At 51.0% G+C, this 23,394-nt stretch overlaps 1 protein-coding gene and 1 non-coding gene across 2 annotated transcripts in view; both read right to left on the bottom strand.

The window, feature by feature from the left end:
* PHYKPL (5-phosphohydroxy-L-lysine phospho-lyase) overlaps window positions 1-22,636 on the bottom strand; it is a 31,022-nt gene extending 8,386 nt beyond the window's left edge. The window contains exons 1-8 of the mRNA XM_054568560.1: window positions 22,533-22,636; window positions 21,516-21,634; window positions 20,334-20,493; window positions 17,147-17,221; window positions 16,497-16,584; window positions 16,304-16,420; window positions 15,175-15,257; window positions 14,693-14,918 (exon numbers count right to left, since the gene is read on the bottom strand). Coding sequence (XP_054424535.1) covers window positions 14,693-14,918; window positions 15,175-15,257; window positions 16,304-16,420; window positions 16,497-16,584; window positions 17,147-17,221; window positions 20,334-20,493; window positions 21,516-21,634; window positions 22,533-22,591 — 927 coding nt within the window. The 5' untranslated portion in view covers window positions 22,592-22,636. The remainder of the gene's footprint in view (window positions 1-14,692; window positions 14,919-15,174; window positions 15,258-16,303; window positions 16,421-16,496; window positions 16,585-17,146; window positions 17,222-20,333; window positions 20,494-21,515; window positions 21,635-22,532) is intronic.
* LOC129066796 (U6 spliceosomal RNA) lies at window positions 8,731-8,834 on the bottom strand. Its single transcript, XR_008528731.1, has one exon. It is a non-coding gene; the product is annotated as a U6 spliceosomal RNA (small nuclear RNA).
* Window positions 22,637-23,394: the final 758 nt, after the last annotated feature.

Below are 23,394 nucleotides of genomic sequence, written 5' to 3' on the forward strand. Positions count from 1 at the left end.
GGGATACGATCTCAGAAATGTGTCCTTAGGGGATGTTGTCATTACGTGAAGGTCATAGAATGCACTTAATACAGACATGTACATGGTATTTCATCTAGTTCTGTAGGGAGGGGAAAATAATTGGTTGAAACATTCCTATAATAAAGGACATTAACAGGAACAAACAAAAGTTGAATAACACGTACACCTCCTGTATACATAGGAGAGACCAAGAAAAACTTAGTAAGTCACCAAAATGGCGGAAGGCCACCACCTTCAATACCATCTCCAGCTGAAGATAAAAATGATGCTGCTGGGGGTGGGGAGCCGGGGAAGGGGGGGACCAGGGAGAGCCCAGTAAACCAGGGGCAGGCTGCTGTGCAGGTCTAAGAGCTTTCCTTCTGCACTGACAGGATTTCACTAGTAAGAGTTTCTAGAGATACGGTCACCCCTTCTTGGTACAGAGGGAAAGACACCCTTAGAAGTGGAGATTTCCCTTATAAACATAGCTTACAAATGGGCCACTCCTATTTGCTTTTTCAGAGCTTTTCCTAAACCTGTTTTTTAAAATTAAGCAGCCTGCAATCCTTATGCCAAAGAGATGCATTTGGGGGTGGCGTTCCGTCCCCCCGCGCTGCTGAGCTGGCTGCTGGGCAGCTGTCGCGCAGCTGTAAGGGCCTGTGGCAGGTGTGTGGGGCCGCTGGGACGTCACTGGGTGGTGGGCACTTACCAGCGCCATCTTAATCTTACGGGGCCGCCATCCTACAGGCTGCAGGCGAAAACGGGTCCTGGGGCAGGTCGCCTCACAGGCAGATCTGACGGAAAATTCCTCACTGGGCAGGTCATGCCCCAGGCCTGGGAACTACTACTACTATTTTTTTTTTAAGGCGTTTAAGTTCTTTATCTTTGCTTTAAGCCAACCCTGTGCATTGTTTCTGTGCATCCAGGTTAATTCGCTCTTGAAAGAGACTGCTCTCAAGAAAGCACACAACCTTGTTAACTCTCCTGTAATCCAGTCCCCACCTTACTTCCTCCCACCTTCCTGAAATCTCCCTTAGTTCCCTCCTTAATTCCAAAGACATAAAAGAAGATACAAAATGCTATTCTTAGAAGCATTTTTCTGTTGCAGTCTTGCTTCCAGGTGTATCCTATGTTTGGCTCAAATAATTTTTTCCCCTTATTTTAATTTTTTACTTCTCAATTACAGTTGACATTAAATGTTACCTCGTTTCAGGTGTACAGCACAGTGGTTAGACGTAGTTTTGGCTCAAATAATTTTTTATAAAAATTCAAAATTCCCTACAGGTTCTTAGGTCAACGATGTGGCCTGCTGACCAAAACAGTACGTGGTACAGGCCTGTAGTTCAGTGTGACCTGACAAGTGTGTAAAACTGTAGAACCTCTACAGTTAGAGGACACAAAACATCTCCGTCACTCCCCGGAGTCCCTGTGCTCCCCTCCGCCAGTGGCCCCGGCAGGCACTGACCTGCTTCCCGTCAGTGCGGTTCTGCCTTCTCCAGAATGTCGTATGAATGGAATCACAGAATGCGGACCCCTCTGGGCCTCACTTCTGCTCAACAGGCTTTTGAAATTTATCCATATTGTGTGTATGAGCATTTTATCGTTGCATAGTATCCACTGGGTGGACATACCACCGTTTGTTGATCCAGTCTCCTGTTGACGAACCCTTGGGTTATTTTGATTTTTGGCTATTAAGAATAAAACTTATTTATAACAAGTCTGTAAATGTATGTTCTCATTTCTCTTGGGTAAATGCCTAGGAGTGGAACTGCTGGATTATATGATGCATGTATATCTAATTTCTAAAAACTCTGAAACTTTTCCAAAGTAGTGGTACCATTAGTTTCTCACCATTAGTCTTTGAAATTCCAGTAGTTCCACATCCTTAAAAACACTGGAATTGTCAGCCTCTCTAACTTTAGCCATTCTAATGGGTGTGTAGTGGTGTTGTGAAGAACATCTCGGAAATTTGTGTGCAGAGCCCCATACTTGACGTCAAAAAAGCTATCTAGGTGATTCTGCATGAGGCAGCTTTATTGTATGTCCCAAAACAAACTGTGGGTGGAACGGACAGAGGATGCATTGAGGCTACTTATTGTATATTCCTAATCGTGGGCTCGCTAAAGGGTAGAGCATCTTTGGTTTAGAATCATGACCTGGCCAAGATGCTCATCTAGCACAGCAGATAGGTCTTTCCCCCAGTACTGCCCCAGAAGGACAACAGAAGGAAACGGACAAAAGCTTTGACACAGTCCTGGAACTCCAGAAGGCTGTGCACGTGCATACGGATTATGCTCAATGCTAAATTCATGTTCAGGAGAGACCTGCAGAGCTCTAAGCTATCATCACTGGCTACCTTGAGGCTCTGAAGAAAGAGGAAGTAAAGGCTAAGACAGGGCTGTAAAGTGCGTGGCTGAGTGTTGAAGCACAGCCTGCCACACACGCCCCAACACGTCAACCCCTGTCTGAGGCTGAGAGCCCTCGTGGTCCCAGGCACCTCAGGAGATGCCTGCCCAGCCAGTAGATGATCACTCAGCTCACCAAGAAGAGACTCCTGTGCCTGCGCATGACAAAGAACACGGACTTGACAGAATTAGTTCATAAAAGGCACTATCGAAAGAACAAAAAGCAACAAACCATGAAGGGGGGGGAAATGATTTCCTGAGTGGCCACATTGTATTATTTACAATGTCCAGTTTTCAACAAAAAACTGAAACACGCAAACCAAACCATGAGGAAGGAAAATTATTTCCAAAATTGCCACATAGTATTTAAAATGTCCAGTTTTCTAAAATAAAACTGAAACATGCAAAGTGTTGACATAAAGTGTCCAAACTGGTAGAGAATTTTTATAGGAATTTATTTGAGCCAAAACTGACAAGAGTTGACAGGGAGCAAGATCTCAGTTTCGTAGTTTGTTTTCCCCCCTGGAGAGGCGAACGCAGTCCCCCACGACCACACACGCATCGAGTTCGCCACCTCTGGGCCGGGCGCTGGGGGAGGGGGGGGCACCCGCGCCGTGCAGGGCGAGCCTCGCCTGGGAGCCTCGCCAGGAGCTCCGCCCTCGCCGTCATGGTGTCTCCCCTGCCAGGTGGGTACTGCTGTTTCTCTTACGCATTTGAAATTAGGGAGGGAACGTAAGAAAGACTACGTGAAGGTGGGAGAAAGCAAGGTGGGGCCTGGATTACAGGGCAGATTATATGCTCTCTTGAGGGTGGTCGAGGGGTGTTGCTTCTGGCATTTCAAAGGTGCGCTAACCTAGATGCACAGCAGCAGCGCACAGGGCTGGCTTAGACCCTGCTAAAGAAGCTACAGGCTCCCCGAAAGTTACGAGCCTGGAGCATGACTACCCACTGTGAACTGCCCAGTTAGGGAATTATGATTTATTACAGTACCTTTTTTCATCCACAAAAAGAAAAAAGCTTGCCCCCTTTGGGTGGGCCGAGAGGGGAAGCAAACAATAGGAACTGTTCCCAGGAAGCCCAGATGTTGGCCTTACTAGACAAAGGCTGTAAGTGAGATGTTAAATGTTAAAAGAAATAAACCATATCCAAGGAACTAAAAACACTCCATGAAAATGATGTCTCACCAAGTACAGGATTATCAATAGACATAAGTTATAAAAACAAGAAGCAAAAAAATTCTGCAGTTGAAAAGCACAGTAACTGAAATGAGCAATTCAATAGGGAGGCCCAGCAGTGGATTTGGAGAGGCAGATGAAAGGGCCCGCAGACTCAGATACAGGTCAGTGGAGACTGTCAAGTCTGACAACTAGGAAGAAAAAAGAATGGGGGAAAAGAAAAAAGAACAGAGCCTCAGAGACCTATGAGACACAATTGAACTACCACCAGAGGCCCGTGGGAGTCTCAGAAGAGGAGAGGAGGAAGAATAAGAAATAGTGGTCAAAAACTTCCCAAATTTGATTAAGAAAAAATCCAGCAATAACCGACACATCCAAGGAGCTCAATGAACCCAAAGTAGAATAGAAGAATTATGTTCCATACTTAGGTGCAACATAACCAGACTATCAAAAGGCAAAGAGGGTGGGTAAAAGGGGCGAAGGTGGTCAAAAGGTACAAACTGGGTGCTGGCCTGCAAACAGAAAGGTCGCTGGTTTGATTCCCAGTTAGGGCACATGCCTGGGTTGCAGGCCAGGTCCCCACTTGGGGGTGCAAGAGGCAACTGATCAATGTATCTCTTGCACATCGAGGTTTCTTTCCCTATTTCTCCCTCCCTTTCCTTCTCTAAAAGTAAATAAAAAATTTAAAAAACAAGTCAATAAAATACTGTACATTGCGGTGACTATAGTTAGTACTACATTGCATATTTTAAAGTTGCTAAGAGTGGAACTTAAAAAGTTCTCATCACGAAAAAATATTGCAACTACATGTGGTGATGAGTGTTAACTAGACTTACTGTGGTGATCATTTCACAATAGGGGGTTAAGGACGCTGACCACCCAGACATTTGGAAATTCATGTATAACTTGGCCTCGCACATATGTGAATTTCCAGCCGTGGATCTAAGATACAGTTGATCCTTGAAAGTGAATTTGAACTGTGTGGGTCCACTTATGCAATCTGTGTATGTACAGCTGAACTGTTTATACAGTTACTGAATTGTTATGTTGTATATCTAAAACTAATATAATCTGTATGTCAACTATATTGCAAAAAAAGAAAAAGAATATTGAAATCAGCAAGAAAGAAGTTAACTCATCACATTAGTCAGCAGGCTGTGGGGTGACATAGTCAAAATGATGAAAGAAGAAGATTGATGATCAAGAGTTCTACATAAAGTAGCTCTGGCTGGACTGGCTCAGTGGATTGCGCACCGGCCCGCAAGTGGAAAGGTCACTGGTTCGATTCCCAGTTGGCACACACCTGGGTTGCAGGCCAGGTCCCTGGTTGGGGGCGTGCGAGAGGCAACCGACTGATGTTTCTCTCACACACTGGTGTTTCTCTCCCTCCCTCTGTCCCTCCCTCCCCTCTCTCTGAAAACAAAGTCTTAAAAAAAATTCTACATAAAGCAACACTATCTTCCACACAGAAAGAAAAAAAAAAAATCCTTTAAAAATGAAGGAGAAACTATTAACAGCACCAGATGTTAAAAAATTGTCAGTAGCAGATCTACTTCACAAGAAATAATGGTAGTTTCTTATGCTGAAATGAAAGAATATCAGACAGTAACTTGAATCCACATGAAGAATAAAGAGCACTGGTAAAGACGCAGAAAGGTTGAAAGCGAAGGTCGGGGGGAGGTTCACCATGCATACAGTGACCGAAAGGGCTGGTGTGGCTGTACTAGTATCAGACACAGAAGACTTGAAGATTTAAATTGTCAATAGCTGCAAATCAATGGGGAGACGGCACTTTGTAAAGTATGTGATTACCTAATCCATATGCTGTATACCTGAAACGAATACAAAATAATATTGACTGTATATAGTATGCCTAAATAAAAAATTGTTACCAGCAATATAAGCACTTTACAATGATAAGAGTCAATCTATCAAAAGGATATAACCATTGCTAACACATATGCATTTAACAACAGCACCCCAAAATACATAAAGCAAAAACTGATAGACTAGAAAGGAGAAATACACAATTCATCAATAGTTCAATCTCTCATTTTCGATAATAGAACAATTAGAAAATCAACAAGGAAACAGAAGACTTGAACAACACTGTAAATCAACTAGACCTGCCCTAGGTGGTGTGGCTCAATGTTGAGCGCCAGTCTGCAAACCAAAGGGTCGCAGGTTCAATTCCCAGTCAGGGCACATGCCTGGGTTGCAGGCCAGGTCCCCAGCAAGGGTGCGAGAGATGCAACCACACATTGATGTTTCTCTCTCTCCCTTCCTCTCTCTAAAAATAAATAAATAAAATCTTTAAAAACAAAAACAACAAAACTAGACCTAACACAAAGACACAGAACACTCCATCCACTCTAAGAAAAGCCCCTGACACAAAACAAAACAATAAATACTCGTGCACAGGGAACATTCTCCAGGATAGACTATTTATTAGGCCATAATATATTTTAAAAGCTTGAGTTCATACGAAGTATTTTTTCTAACCACAGTGGAATGAAACTAGAAATAACAGAACACCCAAAAACTAAAAAATATGTGTAAATTACATAATGTATGCCTAATCAATGAGTCAAAGAAGTCATAAAATACCTAGAGATGAATGAAAATGAATACAATGTACCAAAACTTATGGATGCAATGAAAGTAGTGCTTACAGGAAAAGTTTTGTCTATAAACACCTATGTGAAAAAAGAAAAAAAAGGATCTCAGCCCTAGTTGACTGATTCAGTTGGTTGGAGCATCATCCCATACACCAACTGACTGAGGGTTTGATTCCTGGTCAGAGCACATACCTAGGTTGCGGGTACATATTGGAGGCAACTGATCAATGTTCCTCTCTCTTTCCCTCCCCCTGTCTCTCTTACTAAAAAAAACAAACAAAAACAACAACAAAAAAACAGCCCTCAAATGACTACTCTAACCTTCCACCTTAAGAAACTACAAAAAGCCCTGGCTGGATAGCTCGTTGGTTTGAGTGTTGTTCCTGATAGGCCGAAGTTGTGGGTTCGATCCCCAATCAAGGAACGTACAAGAATCAGCCACTGAGTGCATAAATAAGTGAAACAACAAATTTTTATCTCTCTCCCTCTTCCTCTCTCTCTAAAAACAGTCAATAAATAATAAAAGAAACCACAAAAAGAAGAGCAAACTAAACCCAAAACAAGCAGAAGGAAGAAAATCATAATGACTGAACTGGAAATAAATAGAAACAGAGAAAAACAATAGGAAAAAAATCAACAAAGCCAACTGAGTAGATCAATAAAATTGACAAACTTCAGCTAGGCTGACCAAGATCAAAAGAATACTCAAGTTAACAAAAATGAGGAATCAAAGAGGTCACATCACTATTAATCTTAAAGAAGTAAAAAGGATTGTAAGGGAATAATATGAACAACTTTATGCCAACAAGCTGGATAACTTGGATGAAATGGACAAATTCCTAGAAAGACAGAGAGATACTGACATTGGAAGCATATGAGATCTTGCTTCCTGGCATAGGCCGTCACTTTTGGCTCAAGTAAATTCATAAAAAAAAAAAAAATATTGACATTGACTCAAGAAGGAATAGAAAATCTGAATAGACCTATAGCAAGTAAGAACAATGAATAGTAATATTAAATTCCCACAAAGAAAAGCCTAGAACCAGATGACTTCACTGGTCAATTTTACCAAAACGTTTAAAAAATTACTACCAATCCTCAGAAAGCCTTCCAGAGAATAGAAGAGGCGTGAACACTTCCCAGCTCGTTCTCTGAGGCCAGTGTTATTCTGATACTAAACCCGGACAAAAGTATCACAAGAAAATACAGAAAAGTATCTCTTAAGAATATATATGCAAAAAAACCTCCACAACATACTAGCAAACATATAAAAAGGATTATGTACCATGATCAAATGGGATTTATCCTAGGGATGTAAAGTTGGTTCTATATATGAATATCAAATAACATAAGAAACCATACTATTGGGATTAGGGACAAAAAAAAAAATCACAGGATCATTTAAATAAATTCAGAAGAAGCATTTGACAAAATCCAATAGTCTTTTATGACAACAGCCCTGAACAAATTAGGAAAAGAAAGGAACTTCAACCTGAGAAAAGGCACCAATGAGCCCTGGCTGGTATGGCTCAGTGGACTGAGCGCTGGACCGCGAAGCTTAGGGTCGCTGGTTCGATTCCCAGTCAGGGCACATGCCAGTAGGGGGCGTACAAGAGGCATCCACATGTTGATGTTTCTCTCCCTCTCTTTCTCCCTCCCTTCCTGTCTCTTAAAAAAAAAAAAAAAAAAAGGCACCAATGAAAACCTCACAAATAATATCATACCTAATTGTGAAAGACAATGTTTTTCCCTAAGATTAGGAACAAAATGAGATGTCCACTCTTGACATTTCTATTTAACATTGTACTGGAGGTTCTAGGGTAATTAGACAAGGAAAAGAAATAAAAGGCATTCAAAATGGAAACAAAGAAAGTAAACTACCTCCATTCTCAGATAACATGATTTTGTACACAGAAAATTCTAACAAATCCATAAAAAACTCAGAGTTAATAAATGCATTCATCAAGCTTACACAATACAAGACCAATATCCAAAAATCAATTGTATTTCTATATACTAGCAATAAAGAATATGAAAATGAAATTAAGAAAACAATTCCATTTACAAAAACATGAACAAGAATAAAATAGGAATAAATTTTACAAAAGTAGATCAAGACTTACACAATGAAAACTATAAAACATCATTGAAAAAAATTAAAAAGACCTACATAAATGGACAGACATCACGTGCTCATGGATTAGAAGACAACATTGTTCGGCAACACTCTCCAGGCCTACGCAGGAGTCAGTGCGGTCCCTGCCGAAGTCCAGGCCGCCCTTTTGGAAGAACTGCCTACCTGATTCTGGAAATTCATATTGAAATGCAAAGGGCCCAGAACAGCCAAACAATCTCCCAACAGAAGAATGAAGACTGGAGAACCATTTCATGATTTCAAGACAGTACAAAGTAACGTAGTCTAGACTGTGAGCGCCTGGCAGCAGAACAGATAGAAAGATCAGTGGAATAGAACTGAAAGCCTAGGAGTAAAGCCATAAACCCATTTATAGCCAATGGATTCTTTAAAAAAAAAAAAATGTGGAACGCTTCACGAATGTGCACGTCATCCTTGCGCAGGGCCCACGCTAATGTCTGTATTGGTCCAGCTTTAGTGCACGTGCTGCCGCAGTGAGCGCTCAATCGATCCTTGACAAGGGTGCCCAGACAATTCGGTAACAACAGTCTTGTCAGCACACGGTGCTGGAACAACTGGGCAGCTACATGCAAGAGTCGTGTGTTACTCCTACTTCATAGCATGTGCAAAAACTCGCTCCAAATGGGTCAAAGACCTACGTGTAAGAGCTAAAACTATAAAACTCTTCAAAGAAAACAAAGGTGTAAATCTTTATGACCTTTGATTAGGCAACGGTTCGTTAGATATGACTTCAAAACACAAGCAACTAAAGAGAAAACAAATTGAACTCAATCCAAAACTAAATATTTCTGTGCTTCAAAGGACACTATCAAGGAAGTGAGAAGACAACTCAGATGAGAGAAAATATTTACAAGTGAATACGTCTGATAAGGATCTAGTATCCAGGATATAAAAAGAACTCTTAAAACTAAAAAAAAAAAAAAAATCCAGTTAAAAAACAGGCAAAGGATACAAGTGGACCTTTGCCAAAAAATATATATAAATCGTCAATAAGCACATGAAAAGATACAGCATCGTAGTCACTGGGGAAATGCCCATCACAACGGCACGCCGCTTCACACGAGAACGGCTACAATAAAAGACAGAAGATAACAAATGCTGACGAGGGTACGGAGCAACTCCCACGTTGCAAGTGCGCATGTGAACAGCTACAGCTGCTTGCTCGGAAAAAGTGTGTCGATCCTCAGAAAGTTAATACTAGCCCTGGCCGGTGTCACTCGGTCGGTTGGTGCATTGTCCTGTAAACCAAAGGGTCGTGGGTTTGATTCCTGGTACAGGCACCTGCCTACGGTGTGGGTTTGGTCCCTGGTTGGGGGCATAGGAGAGGCAACCGATCAATGGTTCTCTCCATCGATGTTTCTCTCTCACACCAATGTATCTCTCCTTCTCTCCCTCCCTCCCCTTCTCTCTAAAATCAATAAGCATGTCCTCAGGTGAGGATTTAAAAAAAAAAAGTTAATCCTAGAGTTGCCATATGATCTAGTAATTCCACTCATAGGTTTATACTCACTAGAACTGAAAATACATGTCCGTACAAAGACATGTACATGAATGTTCATTGCAGCATTATTCGTAATGGGCAAGACAGGGGGAAAATCCAAGTTTTCATTACCTAAAGAATGGATACATGAAATGTGGTATATTCATACAACGGATTCTTATTCACCCGTAAAAAGGAATGAAGTACTGATTCACACTATAAAATGAAAGAAACTTGAAAATATTATACTATGTGATAGAAGCCAGGCAAAGGGTCACACATTGGATGATTCCATTTATATGAAATGTCAAGAACTGGCAAATCCATGGAGACGGAAGGCAGGCCAGCGGTTGCCAGGACTGCAGAGCGAAGACGAGGGAGAGCGGCTGGTAATGGGACTGCCCTACAGGGCCATGAAAAGCTTCTGGAATTCGGATTGCGCTGAGGGCTGCGCAACGTGGGGAGTGCGCTAAACACCACTGAGTTGTACTCAAATTGGGAGCCCTGGGTTTGGATTTGAAAGAGTAAGCTTTAGGGTATGGGAATTATATCTCAACTAAGACAGAGTCAGTGACTCCAGCTTTTTCAACAGCGACACTGCATGCCAGATGAAAACAGAATATACCTGTCAAGTATTGAAGCAAAACAGCTAGGACCTAGGTTTTATGTTTAGATAAAGTATTTAAATATGAGGGTCTGATAAAAATATTCTTAGGCATACAAGACCTCAGAAGGTTTGCAACATTAAGCCTTGTGCTGAAAATAATTTGGGATGAAATATTTTTAATACAGATACTTAAATAAAGTAGGAAAGATGAGGGACTAAAAAATATAGTAACCTGAAGTTATGAATTAATATGTTAGCAATAGGCTTAAATATATCAATAGTTACGTTAAGTTTAAATTGTCTAAAATCATCACTTTAAAATCAAATATTAACAGATCTGGACAAAAAGCCAAATTTTAGACACATGTGGGTTAAAAGAAACACACCTGAAACGTGAGCACACACACGGTTGGAAGGAGAAGGGGGAACACACCTACTAGCCATAAGGAAGCTGTACTAGCTTTACAATATCAGGTAAAATAAAATTTAAGAACAAAATCATTATTAGGAATGGAAAATGATTAGTCCTTATGATAAAAGATGCAACACCTGGAAAACTGGACAGCCACATGCAAAAGAATGAAACAGGACCACCATACAGAAAAATCAGCTCAGATCGAACACTGGAATGTAAGGCCTGAATCGATAGAACTCCTACGGGAAAGCAGAGCCGGTAAGCTCCATGACATCAGTCTTGTCGATGGCTTTTTGGATTTGATATCAAAAGCAAAGGCAGCAAAGATACAAATAAACCAGTGGGACTATATCCAATTAAAAAGCTTCTGCACAGTAGCCCTGTCTGGTGTGGCTCAGGGGATTGAATGCTGGCTGGAGAACCAAAGGGTTTGCTGGTTCGATCGCCAGTCAGGGCACCTGCCTGGGTCGCAGGTCAGGTCCTGGGTAGGGGGCGTGCGAGAGGCAGCCACACATCGCTGTTTCTCTCCCTCTTTCTCCCTCCGTTCCCCTCTGTCTAGAAATAAATAAAATCTAAAAAAAAACCCCAAAAAACTTCTACACAATAAAGGAACCCATTAATAAAATGAAAAGGCAATCTGAAAAGGCAATCAACCAAATGGGAGAAAATATTTGCAAATCATTATTTGATAAGGAGATAATGTCTAAAATATATAAGGAATTCATACAACTCCATAGCAAAACCCCACACACAATATGGTTAAAAAATTGGCAAAATATCTGAATAGACACTTTGTCACAGAGGACATACAGACGGCCAACAGATACACAAAAAAGGTGCTCAGTATCACTAATCATCAGGGAAATGCAAATCAAAACCACAGTGAGATGTCACCTCACACCTGTTGGAATGGCTGTCATCAAAAGACAAGAAACAAGTGTTGGCAAGGATGTAGAGAGAAGGAAATTTTGTGCACAGTTGGTGGAAATATAAAGTTTCCACTATGGAAAACAGTATGGAAATTCCTCAGAAAATTAAAAATAGGGCTGTGATATGACCCAGCAATTCTACTTTTGGGTATTTATATGAAGGAAATGACAGCAGTATCTCAAAGAGATCCTTGCAACCCATGTTCATTGCAGCATTATTTACAATGGCCAAACCTGGAAGCAACCTAAGTGTCCATCAATGGACGGGTGGTATATATTTATATAAAAATATATAAATGTTATTCAGCCATAAAAAGAAGGGAATCATGCCATTTGCAACAACATACTCTCATACCTTGAGGGCATTATGCTAAGTGAATTAAGTCAGGGAAAGAAAAAGACCTTATGATTTTACTTACACGTGGAATCTAAACCCCCACCAAAACAAAAAAATCACAGTCTTAGACACAGAGAACAGATTGGTAGTTGCCAGAGGTGGGTGTGGGCAAAACGGGTGAAGACGGTCACCAGGTACAAACTTCCAGTGATAAAATCCTGGGGATACAAGGCACAGCATGGTGCCGATAGTTAACAATGCTGTGTTGTATTCCATTTTTTATTTATTGCTTTGAGAGAGAAAGAGAAAGAGGAAGTGGGGGAGAAAGAAATGAAAGCTCGATATGTTGTTTCACTGATCGATGCATCATTGGTTGCTTCCTGTATGTGCCTTGACTGGGGATTGAACCCACAACTTGGACATATCAGGATGATGCTCTAACCAACTTAGCTGGCCGACGAGGGCCTCCGTATTGTATTTTGAAAGTCTCTAAGAGATTAGATCTTAAAAGTGCATACAGGTATACATGCATACACATTCAGTTACACACACACACACACACGCACATATTCACAGACACACAAAACCCCCCAAAAAGAAAAGCACTTGTAACTCAATCAAAATGTGGGCAAAAGAAAAAACAGGCATTCCACAGGCGATGAAACAGGCATGGCCAGCGAACATATGAAGAGGGGGTTCATGTAGCTTGAAATCAATGTGGCATATTGAGAACGTTCCCTGATTGGAGGGGATGCACCTTTACACCCACCCCACTTGACTGGCACCGATTAAGAGTGTTGAAGAAGACGTTGACCTATAGAATCTCTTACACCTGCCGGTGGGGTGTTAACTTGTGCCCTCCTTTGGAAAACAGATGTCACTGCCTCAAAATGGGGGTGAACAAGGACCCAGCGATTCCGCTCTTAGGTTATCCTGAAAGAGCTCTTCCCTGTGTACAATGAAGACTTCTAAGAATGGTTCCTAGCAGCGCTGTTCTTAACAGCAATAACCATGGGAACAACTGCAAAGCACAGCAACAGGGGTGGAACTATAAACCGTGGTAGTTTATACAATGGGATATTATTACAAAGCGGTCAAAGCAAATGAACTTCAGTGACAAGCAACGTGGGTAACTCTTAGGAACACAATGTTAGGTACAACACCAACAAATCCCCAAAGGCTACAGACACAGAACGATACACTTCTTACAAAGTTAGAAAATGAGAGTAACTAATGAACGTGGGGTTCAGGGTGATGGCTACTGGGGCCGAGGGGAGCGGGGGTGGGGAGCAACCACGTGGAGTCAGATGCAGGTTACTGCCAAGGCCCTAACTCTCGTTTGGGAAGACAGCGCCTCTGATGCTTATATCAGTAATAGAGCGGATCAACCAAAAGAGGGCTATGCAGGAACAGATGGTGCGTCTTTCATGAACCATGGACTGACTACATCATCTGCGTGGGCTTCAGTAAGAGGGAAACAAAAGCCAGGCTCGGGCTCCGGCCAGCTGTCTCCCACCTAACACGAAACGCTCCTTCCTCCTCCTCGCAGGGCCGACGCCTCCTCATCCTCCCACGCGCACGAGAAGCCTCCCCTGCTCCTTTCCTCTGCCCTCCCGCCTGTGTCGCCGGTGCTCTCCTGGCACTGGGGACACACTACTTCCAAGTGATCAGCGGGCTGGGAGCCTGCCGCGCGCGCGCGCCGCCCCCCAGCAGCGCACGTGTTCAGGGCAGAGGCTCTGCCTGTGCGTCAGCCAGCGGGGCGCGGAGTGACAGTGTGTTGAGAGCCCAGCCTTCGCCCTTAACGACCTCTGCCAGATCTCGACCATCTTGCCACACCTTGACACGTTTCAGGCCCCAATTCAAACGGACTCTTCTGGGAGGTCACAGTGAGCTCTTCCCCGTGGCCCGTGCCGATGTGGGCTCCTCCTTTCTTGCCTGGACCCCTCGCTTACCTCCGGCCTCTGCGCGCGGTCTCAGAGGCCCGTCTAAGGTGAACTTCAGATCGCCCCTCTCCCTCACAGGGCCCTTGCAGGGCTCCTCGGTGTCCCGGAGATCCGCTCAGGCGCCGTGGCTCTCTACCAGGAGGCCGCCGGGTGGCCACGGTGCGGGCGCCTCCCCCACCACACCCACTTCCCCGAGGGAAAGCTCCCAGCCCTGCCCCGCGAGGCCAGGGAGCCGTGCAGCCTCCGGCTTCCGCTGCCGCGCGGGCTCTGACCCCAGGCCGCCGGCCACCCTGACAGGCGCCCCTCGTGTTCCTCACTCAGCTCTTACTGCAAGGCCTTGCACACAGTAGGCAGCTAGTGCGTGAAGGAAGGGGGCCCCTTGTTCTCCTTCTATATATGTCATAGGCGTGGTATTTTGCCACAGCTTTTGGACTGATACTAGATTTAAAGAGGGTTTGTGCTTTTCCCCTCTCATTTGCTGTGACCTCCCCGGGCCTCCACCCGCCCCAACAGCACCTCGGACGCCTTGGTGGTGGCACAGGGCCAGGCCTCTGGCCTCTGCTCACCAAGGGCAGCAGGTGGCTGGGGCCCCCAGACCCCCAGGCCTCCCCGCCGAGCCCCCACTCACCGTGTTGAAGTACTCGACACCGGTGGCTTCAAACGCCCTCGCCACAGCTTGGGTCGTGGCCACACAGGCCACAGGGTGGCCGTTGCCAATGGACTTGCCCATGGTGACAATGTCAGGGACAAAGTCTTCCCCCTGCAGCTGGAAGGCCCAGAAGTGCTTGCCTACTCGGCCAAAGCCCACTTGAATCTCGTCTGCGACAAAGACCCCTCCGGCCCCGCGGATGTACCTGCGGCAGAGGACAGACGGCTGATGGGCTGTGGGGGGAGGGATCAGGGCAGGAGTGGGGTGGCGGGGCGGACCCCTGGCTCTGCGGACAGCCAGGGCGAGGCCTTAGGCAGGTGGCTGGCCTTCTAGGGGCCAGTGTTTTTTCAGGGGCTTTGAAAAATCTGGCAAACAGGTGAGGCTGGGGTTGGACTGTGGAACAGAGGTGGGACGCCCGTTGCAGCCCGGGGCTCCCGGGGCAGCCCCTCCCACCGACTCACTTCGCCACTTCCGGGAAGTAGCCCGCAGGGGGAACGATCTGCCCTCCCACACTGGGCAGGGACTCGGCGAAGAAGGCAGCGATCTGCGGGCGACAGCGGCGGGGCACCCCGCCGTGGAGGTGCTGAGGCCACGCCGAGCCGCTCTGCCAAGGGCCGGCGCAGGGCGGCTCCGACCAGGGCGCGGGGCTGTCGTCTCTGCGTCCCCAGTTCGGACTCCGCATCACATCGGAGGGCCTGTGACTCAGTTTCCTTTCAGGCCTCGAGCCCACCCTCAGAACCTGGATGCCTCCAGACTCCTGCACCTGGCGAGCTCCAGACAAAGCCCACTCACTCTCCCCTCAAGCCTCTTCCTCCCCCTCCTCCGACCTAGGACGGAAACAGGCCCCCATCCCTGACCCAGCCCCTGCTCCCACCCACGGGGCCCCCTCCCCTCGCAGATCCGCCAGTTTCGGCCCTGGCCCCCCGCAGGGGCCTTCAGGCTGGATGCGCTTCCAGTCGTCCACTGGCCGCCCGAGCGACGCCTCAACCCCACACTGGCACTGGGCTCATCGTGTTTAAGACCCTCCACAACCCCTTCTGCTTACAGCGACTGTCCCCAAACCGTGCTCTGCCCTGGAGCCGCTTCAGAGGCAACCGCAGGGTGAGGGGAGAGCCAGCGGGGTGGCAAACCGGTCCCCGGCCCCGGCCCCAGCCGCCACCAGAGCAGCCTCTCTTCCGGTTTTGTGTGTCCGGGCGTAGAGCATGTGAGACACATCGGCCAGGAGTCCCAGCCTGGTCCTGCCGCCCTTCCTGGCCGTGCAGCCTGCCTGTCTTGGTCGTGTACGCGGTCGCTCCTTCAGCGCCTGGCGCTCATCAGGAGCCGCCTCCCCTCGCTCGGGCCCGTGGCTGCCGCTCTTCCAGGGCACAGCACGCGGGGCCTGTTTCCACCCTCTGCATCTCCACTGCACTGGCTGGGTTGGGTCTCCTCACTGCTTCCTCGCCCCTGGGCTGGCCCCATTCAAGGGCACCCTGGTCTTATTACCCCCCACCTCCTAAAACCCCTCAAAGGCCCGCTGCGGCCTCCAGCCCCACCAGGCAACAGCAGAAGTGACGTGTACCGCTGGGAGGACGGCCGTGCGGACGCAGTTACCTGCCTGCCCCGCTCCTGTGCGCTGCTGACCACACGCTTCACCTCGTTGGCATAGGCCTCGGCTGCATTGGGGTGGTCCTCCCGGTAGAGGCCCCGGTAGGTGTCTGGGAGAGGGGCCTGCGGGGAGTGACAGCGCCGTGTCGGCCAGGCTGGGCACCGGCGCCCACCCGTTGCCCCCTCGGGCCGTGCATACCACGTGGACCCACTCCTTCTGGCCATCCAGGTCCCGGAACTTGTAGGGGCTGATGTCAATCAGGGAGCTCAGGTGACCGTGATAGGCGCTGGGGAGGAGAAGGGAGGGTGGGCTCAGGCGGTGGGCGGTCCCAGCCCGGCCTCCCAACTGTGTACCCTCCCCAGGGGACACGCCTTTCTGGCGGAGCCCTGGGCCCCTGGACTGGGGACCAGCCCAGGCCGTGGAGCCGGGGAGGCTTCCTGTGAGGCCGCCTGCTCACTGGGTACCGGGATACCCAGCAGGGCTTCCTGGGGCCAGTCCTCTCCTCTGTAAAGTGGCGGCTTCTCTCCAGGGTTGTGATGACCCTTCAACGTGCTAAGGCTCCACCCCTGGACCCAGTGCAGCACAGAGTTGATACACAGGAGCCACTGTCGGGGGTTTCAATACCTCGAATGTGGGACCAACTCTGCCCCCCTGCACCCCGCAGAGCTGCCGCAGCTCTCCAGAAGCTGCCCTCCTAGAAGAGAGATGGGGACAAGGGCCCCCTGGGGTGTGTGTGTGGGGGGGGTGCCTGTGTCACAGCCCCTCGTCCCTCCCGCCCATGGCCCCTGAAGTCAGAGCCTCGCTGACCCCCAACAAGCAGCGGCCCGAGCGCTGGGAATGGCACTTACTGGTCCAATACCACCACGTCCCAGTGTCCCGTGTACTGGCGGGCCAGCCTCAGGGCCAGGTCATTGGCCTCCGACCTGTGATGGGAAAGGAGGCACTTGCTCTGCCAGCTGTCCCCAGGCTCTCCTTCCCCGAGCGCTGCTTCCTCCAGAGAAACCCAGAGGGACGGGGTGCCCTGCCGGCAGCAAGAAACCTCTTGCAGCGCCACTCATAGTCATTCAGTAAAAATCCATCCAGCGCCTTGTGCCAGGAGCTGGGGGCAAAAGGGGTAAAACAGGCCCCGGCCCTCCTGGACCTTCCATTCTAGCATGTGTGCTGAAAGCCAAACAGACCGACCAACCCCAACGACAGAATGATCACGTTGGTAAGTGCCCCAAGAGAACCGCACGGGCCCCACTTGGACGAGGGGGTGTTCTAGGCTGAGTTGTGTCCCGCGTGATTCCCGAGCCGGAGTTCTGACTCCCCGCGCCTCGGACTGTGTCTGTGTGTGCAGGCAGGGCCTTCAAAGAGGCGATGAAGTCAAAGGGAGGCCGTGAGGGCGGCCCCCACCCAGCCTCAGTGATGTCCTTGGAATTTGGAAAGACGAAGGAATTTGGACAGAGAGGCCAGGGGTGCGTGTGCGCGGAGGGAAGGCCACAGGCAGGCAGCTAGGCAGCCCTCCGCAAACCAGTGGAGGCTGCGAAGAAACCGGACCCGCGGACACCCTGGCCTTGGACCTGGCTTCCAGACTGTGAGAGGGTAAACGCTGCTGCCGGAGCCTCCCTGCCAGGCGCTCTGTGGTATTTGGTTCTGGCAGCCTGAGCTCAGACGGGGTCAGGGGAGGCCTCCATGAGAAGGCAGCACCAGCACTGGCTCCCCAAGGGGAAGTTTCCAGGCACAGCGAGCTGCTGCGCAAAGGCCTGGTGAAGGGAAAGAGTGTGGTGCCCTCAGGAGCCGAGAGGAGACGGGAGGCATGTGGGGCCGTCTCCGCAGGCCCCTGGACGGAGCCTGGCCTTTCTTCCTAGGGCCGTGAAAAGCTACCGAAGAGTTTTAATCAGAGAAAAGGCACAGCCCAGCTTCCATGTGAGGAGGAAGCCTCTGGCCGTGTCTCAGGGACTGGAAGGGAACTAAAGTGGGAGTGGCTCCTTTCAGCTTGCCAGGTTTAGTCTGCTGCCCCTTCTCCATCCACAGTGGTCATAAAATAAACAAGGACACGCTGATTCAATGGAAAAAAAGGGGGAAGTGAGGAGACCAAGGGCACTCGGTGAGCATGTGGCAGCCACAGAGACAGAGGTGACGGAGGCACCGGGAGATAGGCGAGGCGCCTGAGGTAGCGCTGCCTCGGGCAGAGATGCAGATGGTGCTGCCACTTATGGGGTGGCACCAGGTGGGGGTGGCAGTTGAGGGGGTGTCCCCTTGGGAAGGTCTGGGGTGGGTGCCTGGGAAAGCAAGGGGGAGCCGGGGCCACGGTCCCACGCCAGGTGTTGGCAGAGGACAATCACCTCCTCGTTGTCTTTTTGATACATGAAGATGGAGGCGTTCAAGAAGGCAAGTGTGCCGCCCCAGCCTGGCTCGGTGGGCTGGGCATCGTGCTGCAAACCGAAAGGTGGCCACTTTGATTCCCGGTCAGGACACGTGCCTGGTTGCAGGCCAGGTCCCTGGTTGAGGGTGTGCGAGAGGCGACCGGTCAATGTTTCTCTCCCTGCCCTTCTCCCTCCTTTCCCCTCTCTCTTAAAATAAATAAATTAACTCTTAAAAAACAATACAGACATCACATGGGTGGTTAGAACCATGAGGCTGGAACACATGGGAAGCATCTGGGCTTGAGACACAAATTTGGGAGTCACCAGCATGTGGTGACATGCAATCCTACAGGAACAGATGAGATCACGAAGGGAGAGGGCCCAGCGAGGACGTGCCCTGCGGATCTGGGGGGGGAATTGGCAAGGGCGGCAGGAGGCCCGGCCGGGCGCTAGGGGAGGCCAGCGGTGCGCCGAGTCCTGGGAGCGGACCTGCGCCCCTCCGGCGCAGCGGCAGTAAGCCCAGGGCAGCAAAGAGCCCTCGGATCTGACAACGTGGAAGTCGCCGGAACCCAAAGAGTAAACCTGGCAGAGCAAACCAGCAAAGGCCCCTCCCTCCGCTGCCAAGGAGGCTCCCTCTCCTGGACGCAGCTCCCTGCTCTTCCCGGAGAGGCGCCGGTTCTGGCCCCCGCCCCCTCTGTGGATGGCCCTGCGCAAGCTGGTTCCTTTTTCTGAGTGGCTGTTTCCTTCTCTGTGAAGTGAAGATGTAAATTGTAATTCCTAGAAATGACTGGGCGGGGGGAATGATGGATGTACATCAACGGCCATGATGATAGTTACTAGACTCTAAATTCAGCCTACGGTGTGTCCTCTCCCAGGACGCCGGGCTGCTTCTGTGTGCCTGTCATCGCCCGCCCCTGCTGTCTCCGCTCCACCCCTCAGTGTGAGCTGCCATCGCCTGTCACCTGCCCACTGAAATGGCGCCTAATGGTGTCCTCCCCACGCCCTGATGACACCGCTTGCCTGACAGAAACCCTGCGGTGACTTCCAGTGCTCTCAGGATACAGACTCTTGGCCGGCGCGGACCTGGGTGACGGGCCCTGCGTCCTGCCCCCGGTGTCCTCGCGCACCTGGCATCCCTCACTGGCTGCCCTTGCTTCCTCGAGTGGGCTGGGCGCCAAGGCTTCCTGCCGCGGGGACCCCCCGCACAGGCTGTCCTGTGTGGTGCCCAGCCTTACCCAGAGCACCCGTCTGCGGTCAGCTCACCGCCTCCCGTCACTGCAGGGACGTCCCCCGACCCTCCGGCGCAGACCAGCCTGCTCCTGTGCCTCGAGAGGTCCTGCGCTCTTCTTCCAGGCAATGACCTCCCCCGCTGCCCCGTAATTTTTTATTTCTTTGAAGAATCACTTGTTTTGTTTCTTACTGAGTAAGCAGGGATTTGGGTTGCAGCCCCAGCACCACGCCTGTGTCCTCCTAAGGCAGAAATAAAGGCAGGCACCACCCCCGTGGGCCTAACAAGGGTCCTGGAAGGGAGCGAGTGGCACCTCTTACTAAGAGGTCGGCAGAGTAAGCCCGGCTCTACAGATGGGAAGCCCAGGCCCCCGCACAGCGAGGGCCACCTCTTCTCCAGCCCACACCTGGCCGGCGCACTGTGCTTGTCTTGTGTGGGGGCTGGCGGCAGGGCACTTACCCAGAGTTCAGGAAATAAAACACACAGAGCGTCTCCGGCAGGGTCTCAGACAGCCTTTGTGCAAAATCCACGATGTTGTCATGCAGGTATCGGCTGTTGGTGTTGAGCACTTGGTTTTGTTCATGTGCTGCTTGGACCACGAGAGGGTGGCAGTGTCCAACTGGAAGGAGGCCACCTTTGTCACAGAGCTGACCCTGCCCAGCCAGTCCTACGGGTCCTCCCCATCCCCAATCTGCACACCCAGCTCGGGGAGACACAGTTGTGGAGGGAGTGGTGGACCGGGAAGGAGGGGAGTCTGAAGACAGAGGCGGGAGACAGATGCCCGCTCTGGAAAGGGGAGACCTAGAAAGGAGTCCCTGAGATTCTGGCAGAGGAAAAGTTCTCTGGCAGAAACCTACTTAGAATCCCGTGTCTTTGGCAGGGGTGGGGGTGTCAGTCCACGGGCTGGATCTCGCCTGTCAGTGGGGGCTGGAGGTAACGGCTGCCAAAGGCCAGAGATGGCGCTAACAGCAAATTTCCGCAGGGAGCTCACCAGGTGCCAGGCACTCAAAGCGAATTACATGAATTAACTCAATCCTCCAAAACACCCTGAGGTGTCCGCCTTGTATTATCATGCCTATCTTGCAGAGCAGAGAACTGGGGAACAGAGAATTAAGGCACTTGCCTATGATTACAAAGTTGACAACGGAAGGACACGGGTGAGAACCCCAGTGTTCTGGGACTAGAGCCTCTACTTTATTAACCCCCAAGGTGCCTGCTGAGTTGCAGGAGCTTCCCCCCAGTCCGCTCCTGCGGCCTGATCTGGATAACTGAACTACTTCACTTTCCTTGCAAAGGACCTGAGATGATCACTGGGGCTGAAGCCCTGCCACGCTCCCCAGCACTTGGCCAGGGGAGCCCATTGCTAGTCGCGGGTGGGCTGACTGTCCCGCTCTGAGCTTGCCGTCAATCCCCAGTGAAACTGGGCTCTGGGACCTGGGACCTGGGACCTGGGTCTCTGACTCCCGCCGGGTTTCGCGCGCGGCTCCTGCTCTGCAACGTCTACAGCTACACGGGGAAGACTGGGCCTTCTCTGCTGGGCTCTACGCCAAGTGCCCCAGCGTCTCTGCACCTCAGGATCCTCCTTGGACCAGGTTCACAGCCCTGCTCTTCCGCCCTGCCAAGTTGCGGGATGGTACTGACCGTGAGCCACATTGTTGATGCAATCGATGTATTCTGCCCCCTGTTCATCATACATGTACTGCCCTTTGCCCCGGACAATCTTAATGGGATCCTCAGGAAAAAAGAGTCTGCAGGAAGAGCTGTGGGGACAGGCAGAAAAAGTGGCCAGCCACGCCTGAAGACCTGAAGGGAGAAGCCCACTCGTCACAGCGCCCCCACCCCCGGACCCCTTCAGTGTCTGGGAAGGACAAAAGCTGGCAGGGCACCGTGCTGCCTCCTGCCTCCAGTCCCCTACTCGGTAGGTGAGACTGGAAAGGAGGAAAAGGAGGAAATAAGCAGTGGGTAACACTTAAATTAAGTCATTCGAAGGCTACGTGGTTCCTGTGCCCACATCAGTCCCTTGAATCCCCGGAAAAGGTGGCCTCCGAGACGCTCGGGGCCCCTCCCCTAGGCAGTGTTTCTTCGCGGGGGTGGGAGTGAGGGGGGCACCCCAGCAGGTGGCCGGCTCCGGCCCTCTGGGGTTCCTGCCAGCCGAGGTACGCGGCTGCCCCGCTGGCTGCAGCTCTAAATCCAGCCAGAGGCTGTGTCGCGCCCCGCGCCGCGCGCCCCGCCAAGGGCCCCTGAAGCAGGCCCGGGGCGGAGGTTCTCCGAGGCTGCCAGCGAAACGGCTCCCCACCCCCACCCTCGTCTCAACTTCGGTCCCTGAAGGAGTCCCTCTTAGGCCAGGTCAGGTCCTGAGGCGGGCCGTCCCCGGGGGTCCTCCCAGTGCCAGGCAAGGGCCTTCTGGGGGTAAAGGCTGTCGAGAGGTCGGCGGCGGCTGCGGGAGGGCCCGGCTCCGGAGCCGCAGGGCGGACCGAGGGGACGGCAGCAGAGGGCACGGCTAGGGGGAAGCGGCCGCCCGGCCCCGCAGCGCGGGGCCGAGTCTCGGAGACCAGGGAAGAATAGGGCGGGGCGGGGTCGCCGGGGCTGGGGTCTGCGGGCTCCGCGCAGGGCGTGCGCGCGTCGTGCGTGCGCGCCTCCCGCGCCGCCGTCTGCTACCTGAGCAGCCGCCGCCGCTGAGCCAGCGTCGCCGCCTTCCCGCGCGGGTCCGCGGCCATGACGCCCGGCGGCAGTCCGCGGAGACCGAGGAGGCGAAAGGCGCCGGGGCCCGGCCCCGCCCCACCGCCGCGGCTCCGCCCCGCCCCGCCCCGCCCCGCCCCACCCCACCCCACCCCCTCCCGCGGCCCGTTTCGCGTTTGTTAGTTAATTCGCTAGGCGAGCGAGCCCGGTGAGCTTGCCCCAGCCGAGTCGTTCCGTGGAAAGCGCCGCGCGGGAGCGGGGTTGTGCCTCCCTGCTGAGTGCTGCCCTAGCCCTTGGCCAGCGTCGTTCCTCGGGGCCGCTCTTCGGGCCCGGGCGGTTTCCCTCTCCTGGAAGGGTCCGCGAGGGAGTCCGCCGCAGCTCCCGCACCCGAGCGGGCTTCGGGCTAGCAGGCCTCGCCCGGGTCCCCGGGCTCAGTCTGAGTCGCCTTCCCGATCGCACAGAGTGAGACGCGCCGTGAGCGTTCCCTGGGACCCCAGGCAGGGTGAATGGGAGCTGTGTCCCCACTGAGGGGGTCGGTCATAGAGTGTTTAGGCAGGAGGGTTGGGCCGGATAGTGAGCCATATAGTGAGGGCACGGCCCGGAAACCGAGGCCCAGAACGGGACAGGGCTTTGCTCTCGGACACACAGCCAGTGTGAGCACAGGCCGGCTTCCAGCTCAGGTCGGCCCGACGGCCCCCGGGGCCCGGAGCGCGGGGTGGGGTGGGGGGGAGCTGACATCGCCTCCGGATGCCCTGATGGACCCCAGAACAAGGGGTCACAGTCCTCTGCTTGGCTCCCTCGTTGCTGATCGCTGCTTTCTTCATCTCTTCCCCCATAAAAA

The sequence above is a fragment of the Pteronotus mesoamericanus genome, unplaced genomic scaffold (genome assembly GCF_021234165.1).
Source record: "Pteronotus mesoamericanus isolate MK-2021 breed Mesoamerican mustached bat unplaced genomic scaffold, CSHL_Meso_final contig_2, whole genome shotgun sequence".
Lineage (NCBI taxonomy): Eukaryota > Metazoa > Chordata > Mammalia > Chiroptera > Mormoopidae > Pteronotus > Pteronotus mesoamericanus.